The sequence below is a fragment of the Sinohyriopsis cumingii genome, chromosome 1, assembly GCF_028554795.1.
Source record: "Sinohyriopsis cumingii isolate HCF-2022 chromosome 1, ASM2855479v2, whole genome shotgun sequence".
Classification (NCBI taxonomy): Eukaryota; Metazoa; Mollusca; class Bivalvia; order Unionida; family Unionidae; genus Sinohyriopsis; species Sinohyriopsis cumingii.
The window spans coordinates 1773580-1789119 of NC_142961.1; the positions used below are offsets into that span (position 1 = coordinate 1773580).

At 39.6% G+C, this 15540-nt stretch overlaps 1 protein-coding gene across 1 annotated transcript in view; it reads left to right on the forward strand.

Annotated features, from left to right (window-relative positions):
* Positions 1–12130: 12130 nt before the first annotated feature.
* LOC149806317 (nuclear receptor subfamily 1 group D member 2-like) overlaps positions 12131–15540 on the forward strand; it is a 44837-nt gene continuing 41427 nt past the window's right edge. The window contains exon 1 of the mRNA XM_089951519.1: positions 12131–12681. Within this exon, the coding sequence (XP_089807645.1) occupies positions 12508–12681 (174 nt within the window). The 5' untranslated portion in view covers positions 12131–12507. The remainder of the gene's footprint in view (positions 12682–15540) is intronic.

Here is a 15540-nt window from a genome sequence, read left to right on the forward strand (position 1 = left end):
GTTGAAAGACAAGGATGCCTGAAAAGAGTGCTGATTTACGGACCAACAGTGAGACGTAGCCTAAGGACAAGAAGAAGACCAATGCGGTACCATTTATGTTAATGAATACATTAACATAAACCCAAAGGCCCTTTTCAGGGCCAGCCATATTTCTCGAAAAGAGATAGCCTTTCCATTGCCTACCCCTTTTTTAAATTTAAATTTAAATTTAAATTTAAAAAAAATCCCATATTCAATTCCCCTTGTCCCTAGACAAACCCAAACTCTATTCCCATGTTAATTTCCCCTTGTCGCTAGACAGACCCACACTATAGTTCCATGTTAAATTCCCCTTGTCGCTAGAGTGACCCACGATTTATTCCCATGTTAATTTCCCTTGTCGCCAGATTGTCCCACGATTTTTCTCCATGTTAATTTTCCCTTGTCGCCAGATTGTCCCAGGGGTGTTTGTAATGCTAATTCCCATGGTCGCTAGGGTATCCCCATTTACTACTTATATATATATATATATATATATGTATATTAAAAAATGTACTTAGTCAAAAGAGTTAAAATTAAAATGGTAGGTGACATACTTGTTGCTTTTAGAGAAATCTGAAAAATGAGAACAAGATAAAAAGATTGTGATGGAGGAAGGGTGTTTTGACAACAGGGAAGTTATGGAATGGCTTGAAAAGCAAAACACTTGACCCCTAGTCAGACAAAAAGTATTTGTAGTGGGAATGTTTAACACAGCTATAAAGACCTAATTGTGAGATTGTTTCACTTAAAATGAAATTGGAAAATGGTCTGACATTTACAAAATTAATGGCTGTAATAACACTCATCAGAATTTGATAGACTAGACACCATGTAAAGAAAGCAAGGAAGAAAGCAGATCAAAAATATGAATTATTCAGTTTTGTTGCTTGATAACTGATATATGTGTATAAGCAAAATTTGAGGTAGGGGAAACAACATATTAGAATGCTAAACATTTTTCTAAGCATCAGTACTCGTAAATATATGGATAGAATATACAGTAATCTTATATCATTCGGTTGTACACTAACTGGAAAGGTTTTAGTGGGTATGTTGTACAGACATGAGTGATAGCTGTATCAGAAAAGACGACATACGAAAAATTAAAAATAGTCCAAAGGCCAAAAGAAAGATCGGTAACAAGTATATATACTTGTGAAATGGGAAAGATGTTGAGTCATTCAACAGTTGAGAAATGACTGAAATCTGTATGCCATCTAAATATAGAAACATCTATCAGCAAAGGAGGAAGCACATAACAGAGGTAAAAGTATTAAGGATCAAGAAAGGTTGGAATCTTTGAAAGATAATGGGTTGTGTGGGAAAAGGAAACATTAGAAAGTAAAGCTGCTGCAACTTGCACTGAATACGAATTGATGTTAGTACTAAAACCAGGGAAAGATGTTCATTCAGAAACATTTCAGGTGAAGAACAAAATGATACAATGCAACATTAATGAGGCAGCATCAGTGTTCTATCAAGGTATTGAAACAGTAAGAGCTGATTTTCAGACTATGAAATGGTTTCAAACTTCATCTGAAAAAGTTTTAAATAGTTTAAAGACTTTGAACATAAGGGGTGTGTGTGTGGGGGTAATGAAATTCACATAAACTTTGATGCAGTTATGATATTTATACTTCTATAAAATGTTATTCAGAAGGGTATGGCAACTAGACAAATATACTTTTTTCATGGATTAAACATTTAACACATGCGGGTTTAACGTAGCCTAAAACCTACTGTTACAAAGAATTCAAACAAAAGTAGACCTTATACGTTGATTTGAGAAGTGATTTTACATGAAGTTAAATCCAGTTTATCTTTTATATTGTTCGAATATATATTGGTCAAATAATTATTTCCATCAAGCTTTAAGCGGACCTGTAGTTGCACTTGAAACTGAACTTCACATATAAATGGTACAATTAAATATTTGGTGATGTACTCATCTGTAAAATATAAATGCAACAGAGAAAAGCGAAAACACGTCCAAGTATTTGATTTCTTCTCCTTTCTCTTCGTCATAGTGGAACAGCAAACATGTGGCATTCGTCCGTCCCCCGTACAAACTAACCTGCGGGTTCAGTGGGTCCACCAGCTTGTAACTGTCCACGATGCTTTTAAACTCGGGATCAGTTTTCAAACGGTGATCGTTTTCGTGTTCCCACATTTCAGCTTCTTGCTATCCTTGCTGTTCTAACTTCAAACGCCGCTGACAAGTGGCCTGGTACAAGTCTTCCATGGTCCTTGTAAAAACTGATTTTTAGTTCCACGATGAGGGTAACAGAGGGGACAGCCGTGAAATAAGCATCCGTTAAACTCGTACACGATATTGGGGTTTTCTAAGTCCCAGCCATCCACTGAATACGTTCCGATGGTCTTTTCGCCTCCTCCGTTCGGGTATGTTGGATCCATTTGTCTTCCTTGTCGCACGAGTAATGTAGCCAGCGTAGGGCTTTGATCGAGCATTGACGTCTGACAAAGTTGTTCGTTTGAGGGCTGATGACAGACAGGGTGTTTTCGGACACGAATCGTTGGCGGTATAATAAGGAATACGCTTTGGAAATGATGCAGACTTCTTTCAAAGGATCGATCCCTCCGTGTTCCATTAACATTTCTTGAAATTTTCCACAGCAACGCCGTAAAATGTCCACGTCAGAACGACAATACTTTAATATTTCTTCCTGAAAGTCGAAGGGGTCTGAGGCTTGAACCTGGTACCAAGCGTAGAAAGATTTTCGTTGTTCGGTACATATGTTGTCGGGGTCGTAGTTGTGAGCCTCAGGCAAATGGGGTAGAACGGCAGGTTGATTGACTTCGATATTGAAAATGTGAGGAAAATAACCTTTGGCCATTTCTGTCATTCCAAACGTTTTAGGTATCCGACTCAAAGGCATGGCCAAGTATCTCATCGAATCTTTAAACTGTACTTGTCCCACTTGCACGGAAATGATTTTGGCTCCGTTCAAAGTGACTTTAGAACGTTCGGTACTTTGTTCCGTATAGTATCTCGAAAGAAACTGACCATCGTATCCTGAGAAATTGTGATCTATGACCGTGGCATGGCGTTGACAATCTACGTAACGTTCGATGACCTCTTGGTTCCACGTTTCGTCGATGGGGTCTAAGATCCATTGGGCGAACTGGGCTAGCGTGTTCGTTCCCCGAAAGATTTTTTCACGTCCTCCAGGAATCTTACTGCAGTGAGGACAATGACTAAAGATAGGCTCTTGGAATTTAGAATGTGTGTCTTTGGATATACCCACTGCTGTAACAGGAATTCTGTTTCTCTTCGTTGTTTGGCACGATTCGATTTTTGAATAATTGGCTAATCTCTTTTAAATTCTACCGTGTCGATCGTGTCGGCATACGGTCGTCCCACCATGATGGCACGGGATAAACACATCTGGTCTTGAGGGTTGTTAATTTGAACGAGGCTCTTTTGGTTTTTGGTACTGCGAAGTTCGTTCACAAATAGCACCTTTTTGCTTCTTGTCCCTTGGGGAAGAGACACGTGGGTCATAAACAGTGTCGCTTTTCCACTGGTGATGTGAAACTTGTCGTTGGATTGTTGTACGTGATGAACCTGGTCGATGACTTTGGAAGGTGTCAGTTCTGCTGGGCTGCTAAACTCGATCCAAACGGGGGACTTCAAAATGTCGTGATGAATGGAAAGTTTCAAGCGATCGTCTTCTTTGGCTTCACATTGCTGTTTCAGTGTGGTTAACAAAAAATCCCACAGCTCGGTGATGAAGTCCTCAGCTTTCTCCAGTGGTACGTTGGACTTGAAATCTTTACACCTCATCGTGTACGTGTAAACCGTAGTTCTAAAGTTTCTAGAGGAGCGCTTTTCCGTCTCTCGAATGTGATAGTAGTTTTTAGGGTTTACTAATGGTGGTGAGCTTTGGCTGGGTGTAGACTCTCTGGGTCTGGATTCTGGCTCACTCATGTCGTCATCAAAATCACTGGCATGAATTTGTGCCAAGACTTCAGCTACTGTACGTGGCGATAAATCAGGTTTCTGCCTCTTTCTTTCTTCTCCTTTCTCCACGACATGATGCGATCTATTCATCTTGACTGCGAAAAGTCAGATGGCTACATTTTAAGCGCCATGGGTCACTTTATATCGATGTCAGACCAGCTTATACATAAAGAATGTGTGACTTCTCTTCCAATATTCATTTCACTCTCAAACCGAGCAGAACGATGGAAGAGCCCACACAGATCGAACTTTTGACCAGAGCTTTGCAAGGTGTCATAAGAAAATTTTCTTCAGACACGCCGACGAACTACTCCACCTCCATTCGAGATAAAAGTCAAGATACTTGCTATATCTGTAAGAAGAAAGGACATTGGTCTTTATGAGTGTCGATACCGTCAAAAAAAGCAAAACAGGTTTAAGAAGAGACAAAAGTCAAGGTACCTGTTATCATTGTTAAGAAAAAGAGCACTGGTCTTCAGAATGTCCTAAGAAACAAAAGGAACTAGAGGAAGAGGGGTTATGAACAAGAAGAAGAAGAGATACCCTTCCCAAATGAAGAACTAAAATACATGCAGAAAGAGAAACAAAAGAAGAAAAGAAGACGAGATGAAAGTGAGGAAGAAGAGGACAAACCTGTTAAAGTGAAGAAATTCGAAAAACAGAGAGAGAGTGAATACCGACACAGAAGAAGTCTATGAACTTTTTAAGATCTTGTTTTGTGTTGTGAATTGGATTGTAAAATTTGTACCAGAATAGACCAGGCATAAAACGTAAGTGTCTCTTGGTTTTCGTTTTTAGAATATTTGCCTATACTCACACACTCACTCACACACGTACATCATGGGTAAAATGGGCTTTTGAGTTTTAATTGATTTTGGCAATTGAAATAATATCTTTCGAGAGAAGTGAGTAGCCCTGAAATGTACCGTTGGGTATTTGTTTGTTTACAAAAACAAACTCAGGAACGGGACGTAATCATCTTTAACTGCCTTAAGCAGTTTGGCTTTCAGAATTCTCCTTTTCACCAAGACCTTGTTTTTTCTCTGTTGCTTCTTCCTGTCGTTTCCTTCTTGCATCTTCTTCTTCTCGCTGTTGCTGTTGAATGAGAAAATTCTGCTTCTTTCTGCTGTTGTGAAAATTTCTCCATTTCTCCTTTTTGTCTCTCTTTAAAATCCTCGACGTGTGGTAAAGAAGGAGAAGGTGGCGAATGTACTGGTACAGGAACAAATTCTTGCGAAGAAAGAAAATCGACTAAATTCCATTTAAAATCGACCTCTTCTGGAAGTAAGACTGTGTTGACTTTGGTAGCCGCTGCTATTCCATCGCTTCTCGTCTCCTCGGCCGGTGTACCCCAATCCAGCGTCTTCTTAGGTTCCGTCACGTTTAAAAACTGTCGCATGGATTCACTGCGCACAGATGCTAGTGCATCTATATAGGGAATATGACGTCACAGGCCACTCTCTTCGGATTGGAAGACAGACTCCGTGTTGTGACTGAATTTTGTAACGAGTGATTGGATTGGTGAATAAACTCAATCCGTTTCGATCCTCTCTTCCACTATAAACAACTCTGTTCAGTCATTCACTTCACCTGTTCTCGTTACAGGATGTGGACTAACGTAGAATCATCTACTCCCGTATCGTCAATGCGGTTCCGTACGGACTTACCCATGTACGTCATATCACTATGGCCAATTATCAGGATCACCTATACGTTGTTGTTATTGTGGGGTTTAACGCCATGTTTCAGCACATTATAGGCTATGCATGGCGGCCAGTATTAATGGTGGAGGAAGAACCCGGAAAGAACCAACGGCCCACGAGAAGCTCCTGGCAAGCTTTCTCACATACCCACATCGGCCGAATCTGAGACTCGAACCCACGAAAACTGGTGAGATGGCAGTGATCAGTAAAGGAGAGCGCTATAGACCACTCGGCCACTCTGGGCCCCCGATCACCTACACCAGCATTTGGAAAAGAAGACTTTATGTGGAGAGACAAGACTGTTTGAAGAGAGTTCTCATCTACGGTCCAGAAGTCAGAGGAAGTTTGAGGAAGAGAAGAATACCTTTGTGTTGCCCTCTATGTTAACGGAATGATGTTAACAAAAAACCAAAGGCCCTTTTCATGGCCACTCATATGCCTGAAAAGATTTGCTTTCTTGTCTAATTTTGTTTAAAAATTTAGTTGTATAGTAGTTTGAATGTTGTCTGTTGTAGACACGACTCGAAAAGATTTGCTTTCTTGTCTAAAATGTTCTTTTAGTCGGTTGTATAGTTGTTTGTATACTGTCTATTGTCCGTGTTATCTCTGTTTCTGTCCCGCCAGTCCCGATCCCGCCAAGCATTCGTGTTTTTTTTTCTTCCGCTGTTGGTCAATTTAGGTCAGCACCTTGCAACATTGTTACCCATCTTCAGTCCTGTAACGTCACCTTACCTGTTCCATTACTATTTTCCATATAACACCCGAAACTTTTGTCCCCATACAGACCCAATACCTTTTTTGACAGGGATTTTCCTTGTCCGTATAAATGTTGTTCGTAAACGTACCCAGGGGGGTCTTTTAATGGTAATTCCCATTGTCCGTATAAATCTTGTGCGTAAAAGTACCTAGGGGGTCTTGTAATGGTAATTCCCATTATCCGTAAAGTACCCCCTTCACTACTGAAAATTGTATCCTATTGTATTCATCATGAATAAAAAGCGCGTGACCCTTTTGACACATATACATGCTCACATATGTTTATATTTTTAATATCTATTTCTTTTCTTTTTCCCAATTTTCTCTTTAGTTCTTGTTTTGCCAAATACTTACAGCCCAGAAATATCCTAAATGGAATTTACTCTTAAGTATGGAAAAAGATAAAAACTTGTGGAAATGTACATGATTAGTTGGTACAGGCTGAGCTTCTGTATGCACGACACTTCTGCTATTGCTCAACCTATAGTTGGTACAGGCTGAGTTTCTGTATGCACGACACTGCTGCTATTGCTCAACCTATAGTTGGTACAGGCTGAGCTTCTGTATGCACGACCCTGCTGCTATTGCTCAACCTATACTTGGTATAGGCTGAGCTTCTGTATGCACGACACTGCTGCTATTGCTCAACCTATAGTTGGTACAGGCTGAGCTTCTGTATGCACGACACTGCTGCTATTGCTCAACCTATACTTGGTATAGGCTGAGCTTCTGTATGCACGACACTGCTGCTATTGTTCAACCTATACTTGGGACAGGATGAGCTTCTGTATGCACGACACTGCTGTTATTGCTCAACCTATAGTTGGGACAGGATGAGCTTCTATATGCACGACACTGCTATTACTCAACCTATAGTTGATACAGGCTGATCTTCTATATGTATTAAATTGCTAATACTCAACCTATAGTTGATATAGGCAATAACTGACATTGACAAGGGGGGCCCCGAGTGGCCGAGTGGTCTAAAGCGCTCTCCGTTACGGATCACTGCCATCTCACCTCTGTCTGCGTGGGTTCGAGTCTCGGATTCGGCCAATGTGGGTATGTGAGAAAGCTTGCCAGTAGCTTCTCGAGGGTCGGTGGTTCTTTCCGGGGATTTCCCGGGTTCTTCCTCCACCATTAATACTGGCCGCCATGTATAGCCTATCGTGTGCTGAAAAATGGCGTTAAACCCTACAACAACAACAACAACAACATTGACAAGGTTTGGTATCTGCTAGACGATCATGACACATCAAAAAATACTGTTACAGTCAAACTATATTGATCATGGACCCTGTATGAATATATATGTACACGATAGTTCCAGGACCCCCAACATTGGCATCATTCTTTCCTGTGTAAGAAAAGAAATACAAAAAGATCCTCACAAGCAGAAAAATACACTACAAAAAAGGAGCTAAATATATTCATATAGCAAAACCAAAGCTAAACCCAAAAGTATTGATTGCCAGGAGTTTTCATTTTACTTTTTCTATCAAGGTAAAATCAGATGCTAACAATGAACAGTAAATCATTAAAGCAGAACGCTTGCGAAACAAATTGCTATATCCTATGGAAGTGACATCGTTTTATGTACAACATTTTTATTATATACAATGATTTTTCAGTTAGGATTCATCGTATTGATCAAGGCGTCATAGGTACATTACGTCGAGGGCAGTTATTGGTACATTACGACGAGGGGCTGTTCGACGAGGGGCAGTTATATGGTACATTACGACGAGGGGCTGTTCGACGAGGGGCAGTTATAGGTACATTACGACGAGAGGCTGTTCGACGAGGGGCAGTTATAGGTACATTACGAAGAGGGGCAGACATTCGCAAAATACCGATAATGAATCTGTACAGTTTTCTGTGTGTACAGTTTGCTGTGTGTACAGTTTGTTGTGTGTACAGTTTGCTGTGTGTACAGTTTGCTGTGTGTTGTTTAAGGGATTAGAATGCCATTAGAATTTCAGATATGATCAGTTCATCTTCCATTCTATCCATACTGTCTTCCACTGTATCCACACTGTCTTCCTTTGTATCCATACTGTCTTCTTTTGTATCCATACTGTCTTCCTTTGTATCCATACTGTCTTCCTTTAGGATTTTAGATATCTTAACATTTGCAAAACCGTTCAAGAGATTGTAGGGGGTGATCAAGACTACGAATCGGGAAACTTGTCTCCAGTACGGTTCAATTATTTTGGAATCAATTGGGCAATGACAAAAAAATAGAAATGGAATTGCTTTTTATGATAGCACACAGGAGACATAATTACCGAAACAGCACGTCAATAAAACTTCAATAATTCTCACTTGATGCTCCCAGAATGAGTTTAAAGGGTGTTGTTTGATATTGTGCGAAAATGAGCTGAGAGTTTTCCATCAATGTTTTACACCTAAGTAATATATAAAATCTTAATGATTATCGAAAACCCATCAAATATTCTGTATTTCCAATGATCCTGAAGGAGAAAAGGCAGATAAGTGGTTAGAGTTACTGATTGATAGATACCAATGTATGAATGTTTTATATCTGAAAGATGACAGTCCTGATCATGATAATAATACACAACCAAACCAGCCTTTAGTGGTAGACATTAATTTGTTTAAATCGCTATCTGGGTAATACTACAAAAATACATTTCTATAATCAAAGAGTTCAGAGAGAATGCAAGTGCTTTTTATTAGCATCTTACAGTAAGAGCAAAATAGAATGGAAAATGTTTCCGAAAAAACAAAAACAAAAAAAAAAACAACATTATTCCAGACTAACTGAAAGGAGAAACTGTGTTAACTCTTATACGGAACAAAAGAAATTAAGTTTTCATATCCAAAAGTAGATGTGTTTCGTAGCAACACATAAACTTTCGGATATTTTGCATCTGTTTACTAAATATGTAACAAGATAGACCTGAATGGATGCCTGGATCGAATGACAACACAACACAATCTGATGAAAGATGAAAATTTATTTAAAATGAATTTTATATATATATATATATATATATATATATATATATATATATATATATATATTACAAATACAGCGATTCTTTCACGCTCCAAACATACGTCTCATTCAAATACTCTATCCAAACATTCATAAGTAGGAAAACAAAAATGATTCAAATGAAAGTGAGGTTCAAATAATCTCATGGAATGTAAGTGAGATTCACATAATCTCATGTAATCAAAATAAAGATTAAAATAATCTTATGTAAACAAAATGACTCCATTATACTCAGTTGAAACAAGCAATTTAAACAAACACGATTCAGTCATTTGTACAACGGTATGATTTATATATAGTTGTAAAACTTGCAAAATGTGTCCACTGACAAACCACACAGCTCTCCCGAATTCTTGGGTTGGCCTTCACTTGTATTGGCCGTTCACACTCTTAATGAATCCACCATGCGCACAAGTTTACAAACTAGCGATTTCGTCTTCGGAAGACCTTGATGGTTACGCCATCTTCCATATCGACACACAGACTGCCAGACAGATAGCCTGAGATACCCGCACACACATACGCACCGACAGCACGCAGTTCTTCTAGATTGGGTTGTCCCATTTGTATTGGCTACACCCTCCCTTCATGGATCCACCATGCGCAAAGACATACGTATAGACATACAGACAGCTTCATACAGCTCTAGACAGCTTCAGACAGCCCTAAGCAGCTTCAATAAAACCGAACTGGTCATAATAATAGGTTCTGAATTAATATCTATAGATATGTGCTTCTAAATTAAACTAATAGCAACTTGTAATTCAAAAGTTCACAACGTTTCAAATCTGCGTAGTAATTAAGGCGTCATTTCACGATACGACATTAAAAACTGAATATGCTTCACATATCAAATAAAATACAAATGTAACACTTACCCCTATGGCTGGAGAACATAAATGGAGAACGTTCACTCCTTGACAAGATCTATAGACCAGTGTGTCAGATAGAAACGGAATTTGCCTTAAATCCACAGGAGAGTGAGTATAATTTTATCCACAAATAATCTTGCATCAATGATGAGTCTATGTTGAAAAATCTAGTTTTGACCGCGAACATTTAGAAATTTAAAGCTATTGAATTTTTAGTATTAAGGTGTTTCTATAGGTTTTATATGGAGGTGAATTTGTACCGTGAGTCCAGAAAGCCTATACCATATTTGTAAAAAGTTAATTAAGTTCTGCGAACCTCCGTGATTCATATTACATTGACATTGCACCTTACGGGTAGTTCTCAGCCTAGTTCTATTCAGGTCGCTTGATCCTGTCACAAAGGATAAAATGTAAAGTAAAATATACTTGAAGAAGCAGTCTGGTGATTTAATTGGACCCCCCCCCCCCCATCTCAACCAGAGTGTCCTCACAGGCAACGCAAATATTATGATATCGATCATACAGGGCCACCCATAAAATAGTTTTGGGGGGTTGGTGATGGTGGTCAGACATGTAGTAGTCGGCTGTTAGGTTTGACCGATGTAGGCCAAAACTTGTTTCGAGGTGAATGTGCGGGCGACCCTGTATTGTTATGACAATGGCTAGTGGTGATTTAGATAGAGAAAACTCAACGACTGTACATCGAGCTACATGCCCCTCTTTACTTTGCGTCCGTATTAAAATGGTCTAATTGAAATCGATTTCAGGAGGGGGCCCATATATGTCATTGGTGGTGGAAGTGGATGGAGATAAGGGTGGCCCAAAAGCTCCTGTATTTAAAGCTTTTCTAAGGCATGATTTTAACTATCTAATTGTAAAGAAAACTTACTCTTTGAAACGTACCTGTTGTCTCGCAATCATTTCAAGGGAGGGGCGCTCTGGCTTCGCCCCTTGATTTCTTATATAATGCACTTGAATGATATACACATTCGAAGCTACTTCCTCAACCCAACCCACCTCGGTAAAGATAAAACAAAACAAAATAACAACAAACACAAAAAAACCCCAAAAAACCCCACAAAAACAAAAAAAAACAAAAATACCCCCACCCACCAATGTATTTGCTCAAAAAGTTGAATCGCTATATCGGGACACGAAGTTATAGCGTGTCTCATCACATGTTTTTGGGAACTGTATAATAAAGACCCAATACGCAGCAGTCTACCCGCAAATTTCACAGTAACTCGTATTACCTGAATATACCATACATAATGGTTAAATGGAGATACGAACATTTTTTTCTTCATTTTTACCGGCAAGATTATATCATTAAGAAACGGGACACCGAGTGGCCGAATGGTCTAAATCGCCTGACTTCACAGATCACTGATATCTCACCTATGTCCGCGCTGGTTCTAGTGGGGCCGCGGACAGGGTAGGAATACTAGGACACACTGATCCAAGGTCTTTTTTTCTAATTCACTGGGCCTACTAGATAATTTATCATAGGGCCCACAAATCATGTCCGCTGTTCTGGGTTCGAGTCCCAGTTTCGGCTAACGTATGTAAGTGAGAAAGTTTGTCACTTGCTTCGCATGGGTCGGTGGTTGTTTCCAGAGTTTTCCCGTGTTCTTCTTCCACCAGAAAAACTGGCAGCTATGTATAGCCAGCCTATCGTGTCCTGAAAACACATGGCGTTAAACCCATTACAACAACAAAAAGAATCCTATACGTCATATTTGAACAACTGTGTTATTACAGTACACTAGTACTCAGCAATATATACTAGTTTATTATGCAGCCGTGACACAGTAACAACAAAGAGACAGAATCCAATGATTTCATGTATTCTAGCTCCTGCCTACCAAGTATAAGGCTGATAAGGCTGAAAATAAGAGAAGTTTGGAGATGTGTTAGTCTCTTGTTGTACACACTGCTAACATTTCAGTATGGACTCCTCGAGTATCGTAAAGGAACTTTTTTTTTTACGCGTAATACTGCACCACATGTGGACAAAGTCTATTTTACTTAGATAATACCAGTAGCTCAAGTTCGTGTAAACTACACAAAGCACTGTAATATACTCAACTGACGTTGTTTAAACGTGTTTATCGACACAGGTCAGTTGCCTCGATTCACTACCTGGAGAACATGGCGAGCGATGTGTGCGGACAGAACACAGACCTTCAATCTGGACCCAGAGCCCATGGGGATCAAGAGGCGTCTGTACGATCCTCCGGGATGACGGTACTTCCTCCTTGCAGGGTGTGCGGCGATAAAGCTTCGGGGCTTCACTATGGGGCCAACACTTGTGAAGCCTGCAAGGTAACGTAATTTTTGTACAGAGAGAGAGAGAGAGAGAGAGACTCTTTTCTATAGTTTCCATTTCATTTGATCGCAAAGTGCGAGTCATACTACGATTGTGTGGATACATACATGTTTAAGACGGCTTTTAAAAAAAAAATATTACCTGTTCAATTTTAAAAGACCCCCCCCCCCTTTCCATTGATTGCACTTCCCACTGTTCAGCCGGAATCACTAAATAGACCCCGGTATGTACAGACTGTTCATTTTTACAAATATATTTCCAAATGATTCCTGTTTTGGGGCGCTAACTGTTTTCAGTGTGAGACTTGGCTACTGCCAAAAGACCTCCACTTTCACGACTAAGGAGTTACTAAAGACTTCATATTTCTAACTCAACGGGGCATATACTCGTCTGCTCGTCTGTTAAATTACGTATCATAAAATCTTTCTTAACAAAGTATCAGACACTCGTGTAAACCAGTAAGCTATCGTTACGGTAGTAGAAGAGTATCATATTTCAACGAATGAGACAGGAAATTTGAACCGATTACAATTTTAAGCTAGTAGTTCTTGAATAGATATTATATTATATTGACTTTGATTTGCTAGTATGATTAATGCATTTTATTTTGCAACTGCCTGTTACGTCACAAATTTCCTCCACAAATTTCCTCCATTTTTATCATATTTTAAAAAGTTTTCATCCTATTGAAAATCAAATATGGATATTCAAATGTTCAGTGTAATGAGTTAATGTGTTTTTGGTGTGCTTTTTAAATGTAATTTACATTGGGGTTGGGGGGTTGGTTGTTGTTGTTGTAGGGTTTAACGCCATTTTCAGCACACGATAGGCTGGCTATACATGGCGGCCAGTATTAATGGTGGAGGAAGAACCCGGGAAAACCCCGGAAAGAACCACCGACCCACGGGAAGCTACTGGCAAGCTTTCTCACATACCCACATTGGCTGAATCCGAGACTCGAACCTACGCAGACAGAGGTGAGATGGCAGTGATCCGTAGCGGAGAGCGCTTTAGACCACTCGGCCACTCGGGGCCGGTTGGGGGGTTGGAATAAATGGGACACATATACCATATTCCTTATAAGAGCAGTTTGTGTTTTTATCTAATGTTTCTACAAGCTTTCTCTTACTTGTGCTTTGAAAAAGTCTAGTAAGCACTATATCTGATGTCGGAAGCGGGAGGTCATGGGTTCGATCCCCGGCCGGGTCATACCAGAGACTACAAAAATGGTACTAACAGCTGCCTCGCTTGACGTTCAGCATTAAGAGGTTAGTGTTAGGACTGGTCGGCCTTGTGTCAGGATAATGTGACTGGGTGGGACATCATGCTACATGTCTGCGGCATGATGCCCCAGTGCTAGACATCACTATAAACGGCCACATTGCAGACATCGTAGCGATATGACTGAAACATTGTTAAAGCTACGTTAAAAATCGAAATCACATCACATCACAACATATATAAGTAGTTAAGGGGGACGATTCAGCCTCAATGGGAATTAGCATTACAGACCCCCCCCCCCCGGGACTGTTTAGCCTCAATGGAAATTTAACATTAACCACCCTGGGACTGTTTAGCCTCAAGGAAAATTTAACATGGACGAAAAATCCTGGGACTGTTTAGCCTCAAGGGAAATTAACATGGGAAATAGATTTTGGGACTGTTGAGCGACAAGGGGAATTGAACATGGGAATATGGGCCTGTATAGCGTCAAAGGAATTTAAACAGGGTGGGACTGTATAGCCTCAAGGGAAATTTAACATGGGATTTTTTTAAAAAAAAAAAAAATAAAAAAAGGGGTAGGCAATGGAAAGTCAATCTCTTTTCGAGACCTATGAGTGGCCCTGAAAAGGTCCTTTGGTTTTCTTCTTCTTCTACCTCCTCCACTTCTTCCACCATCCCCTTATCTTTCCCAAAATTCCTTTCTTCTTCCTCTTCTTCTCCTCCTCTGTTATCCAGTCAGGATGGCCCATCTCTCTAAATTTCTGTTGGATCTTCATCCAGTTGTTATTTAATCTTTCAAACTCTAATTTCTTCTTCTTATTCTCTTCTTCCTTTCTCTCTTTACTCCATTTTTCTTTTATCTTCATCACTTCCACTTTCATTACCTCTCTAATTAGTTCTTCTGCTTTTATCAACTGGTTACAACCCCACTTTACGTACCACCAGTCAGTCCAATGAAAGCTATTTTCTAGGAAGCTCCTGACTTCTATGATATGATCCAAGGCTTCCTTTAAAGTACCTACTCTCACGTAAGGTGGGTCAATGAATCCTCTGATTCTTTCTACTTCTTCCTCAATCATTCCCCCTATTAGATCTTTTGCTACTCCAAGACTCTTCACATTGTTCAGGCTACCTTCAAATCTTCCTTCCTTATTCAATCTTTCTACTACGTAAGTCCCATCCATGATCCAAAAATAGCTATGTCTCAAATCGTTAAATAATTTTGTCACCTCCATCTTCTTTTTTATTCTCTGTAGAATGGTTTGAACGACGAATACTGTGGGTTCTTATAGTGAAAGCGCGGACGTGATGGAAAACATCCCCCTAAAACAAAATTGATATTACCTAGATCATAACCTGACAACGCGCGGAAGTGAAGGAAAACATCCCCTACTTTTTCTCATTTCATATGATCTACTATCCACATACGTGAAGCATCAATAAACAAACCCCTAATCTACTATTTACACACGCAAAGCATTAAAATGAAACCCAAAATCTACTATCCACACAAACCTACGTCAGCGCTTACAAACACAAACACAAACACTATAAAAAAAGAGTCATTGTTTATATTCACACTACTCTACCTACACACATTGGCAAATGGATTATTATTTCTTTTCTAAAGG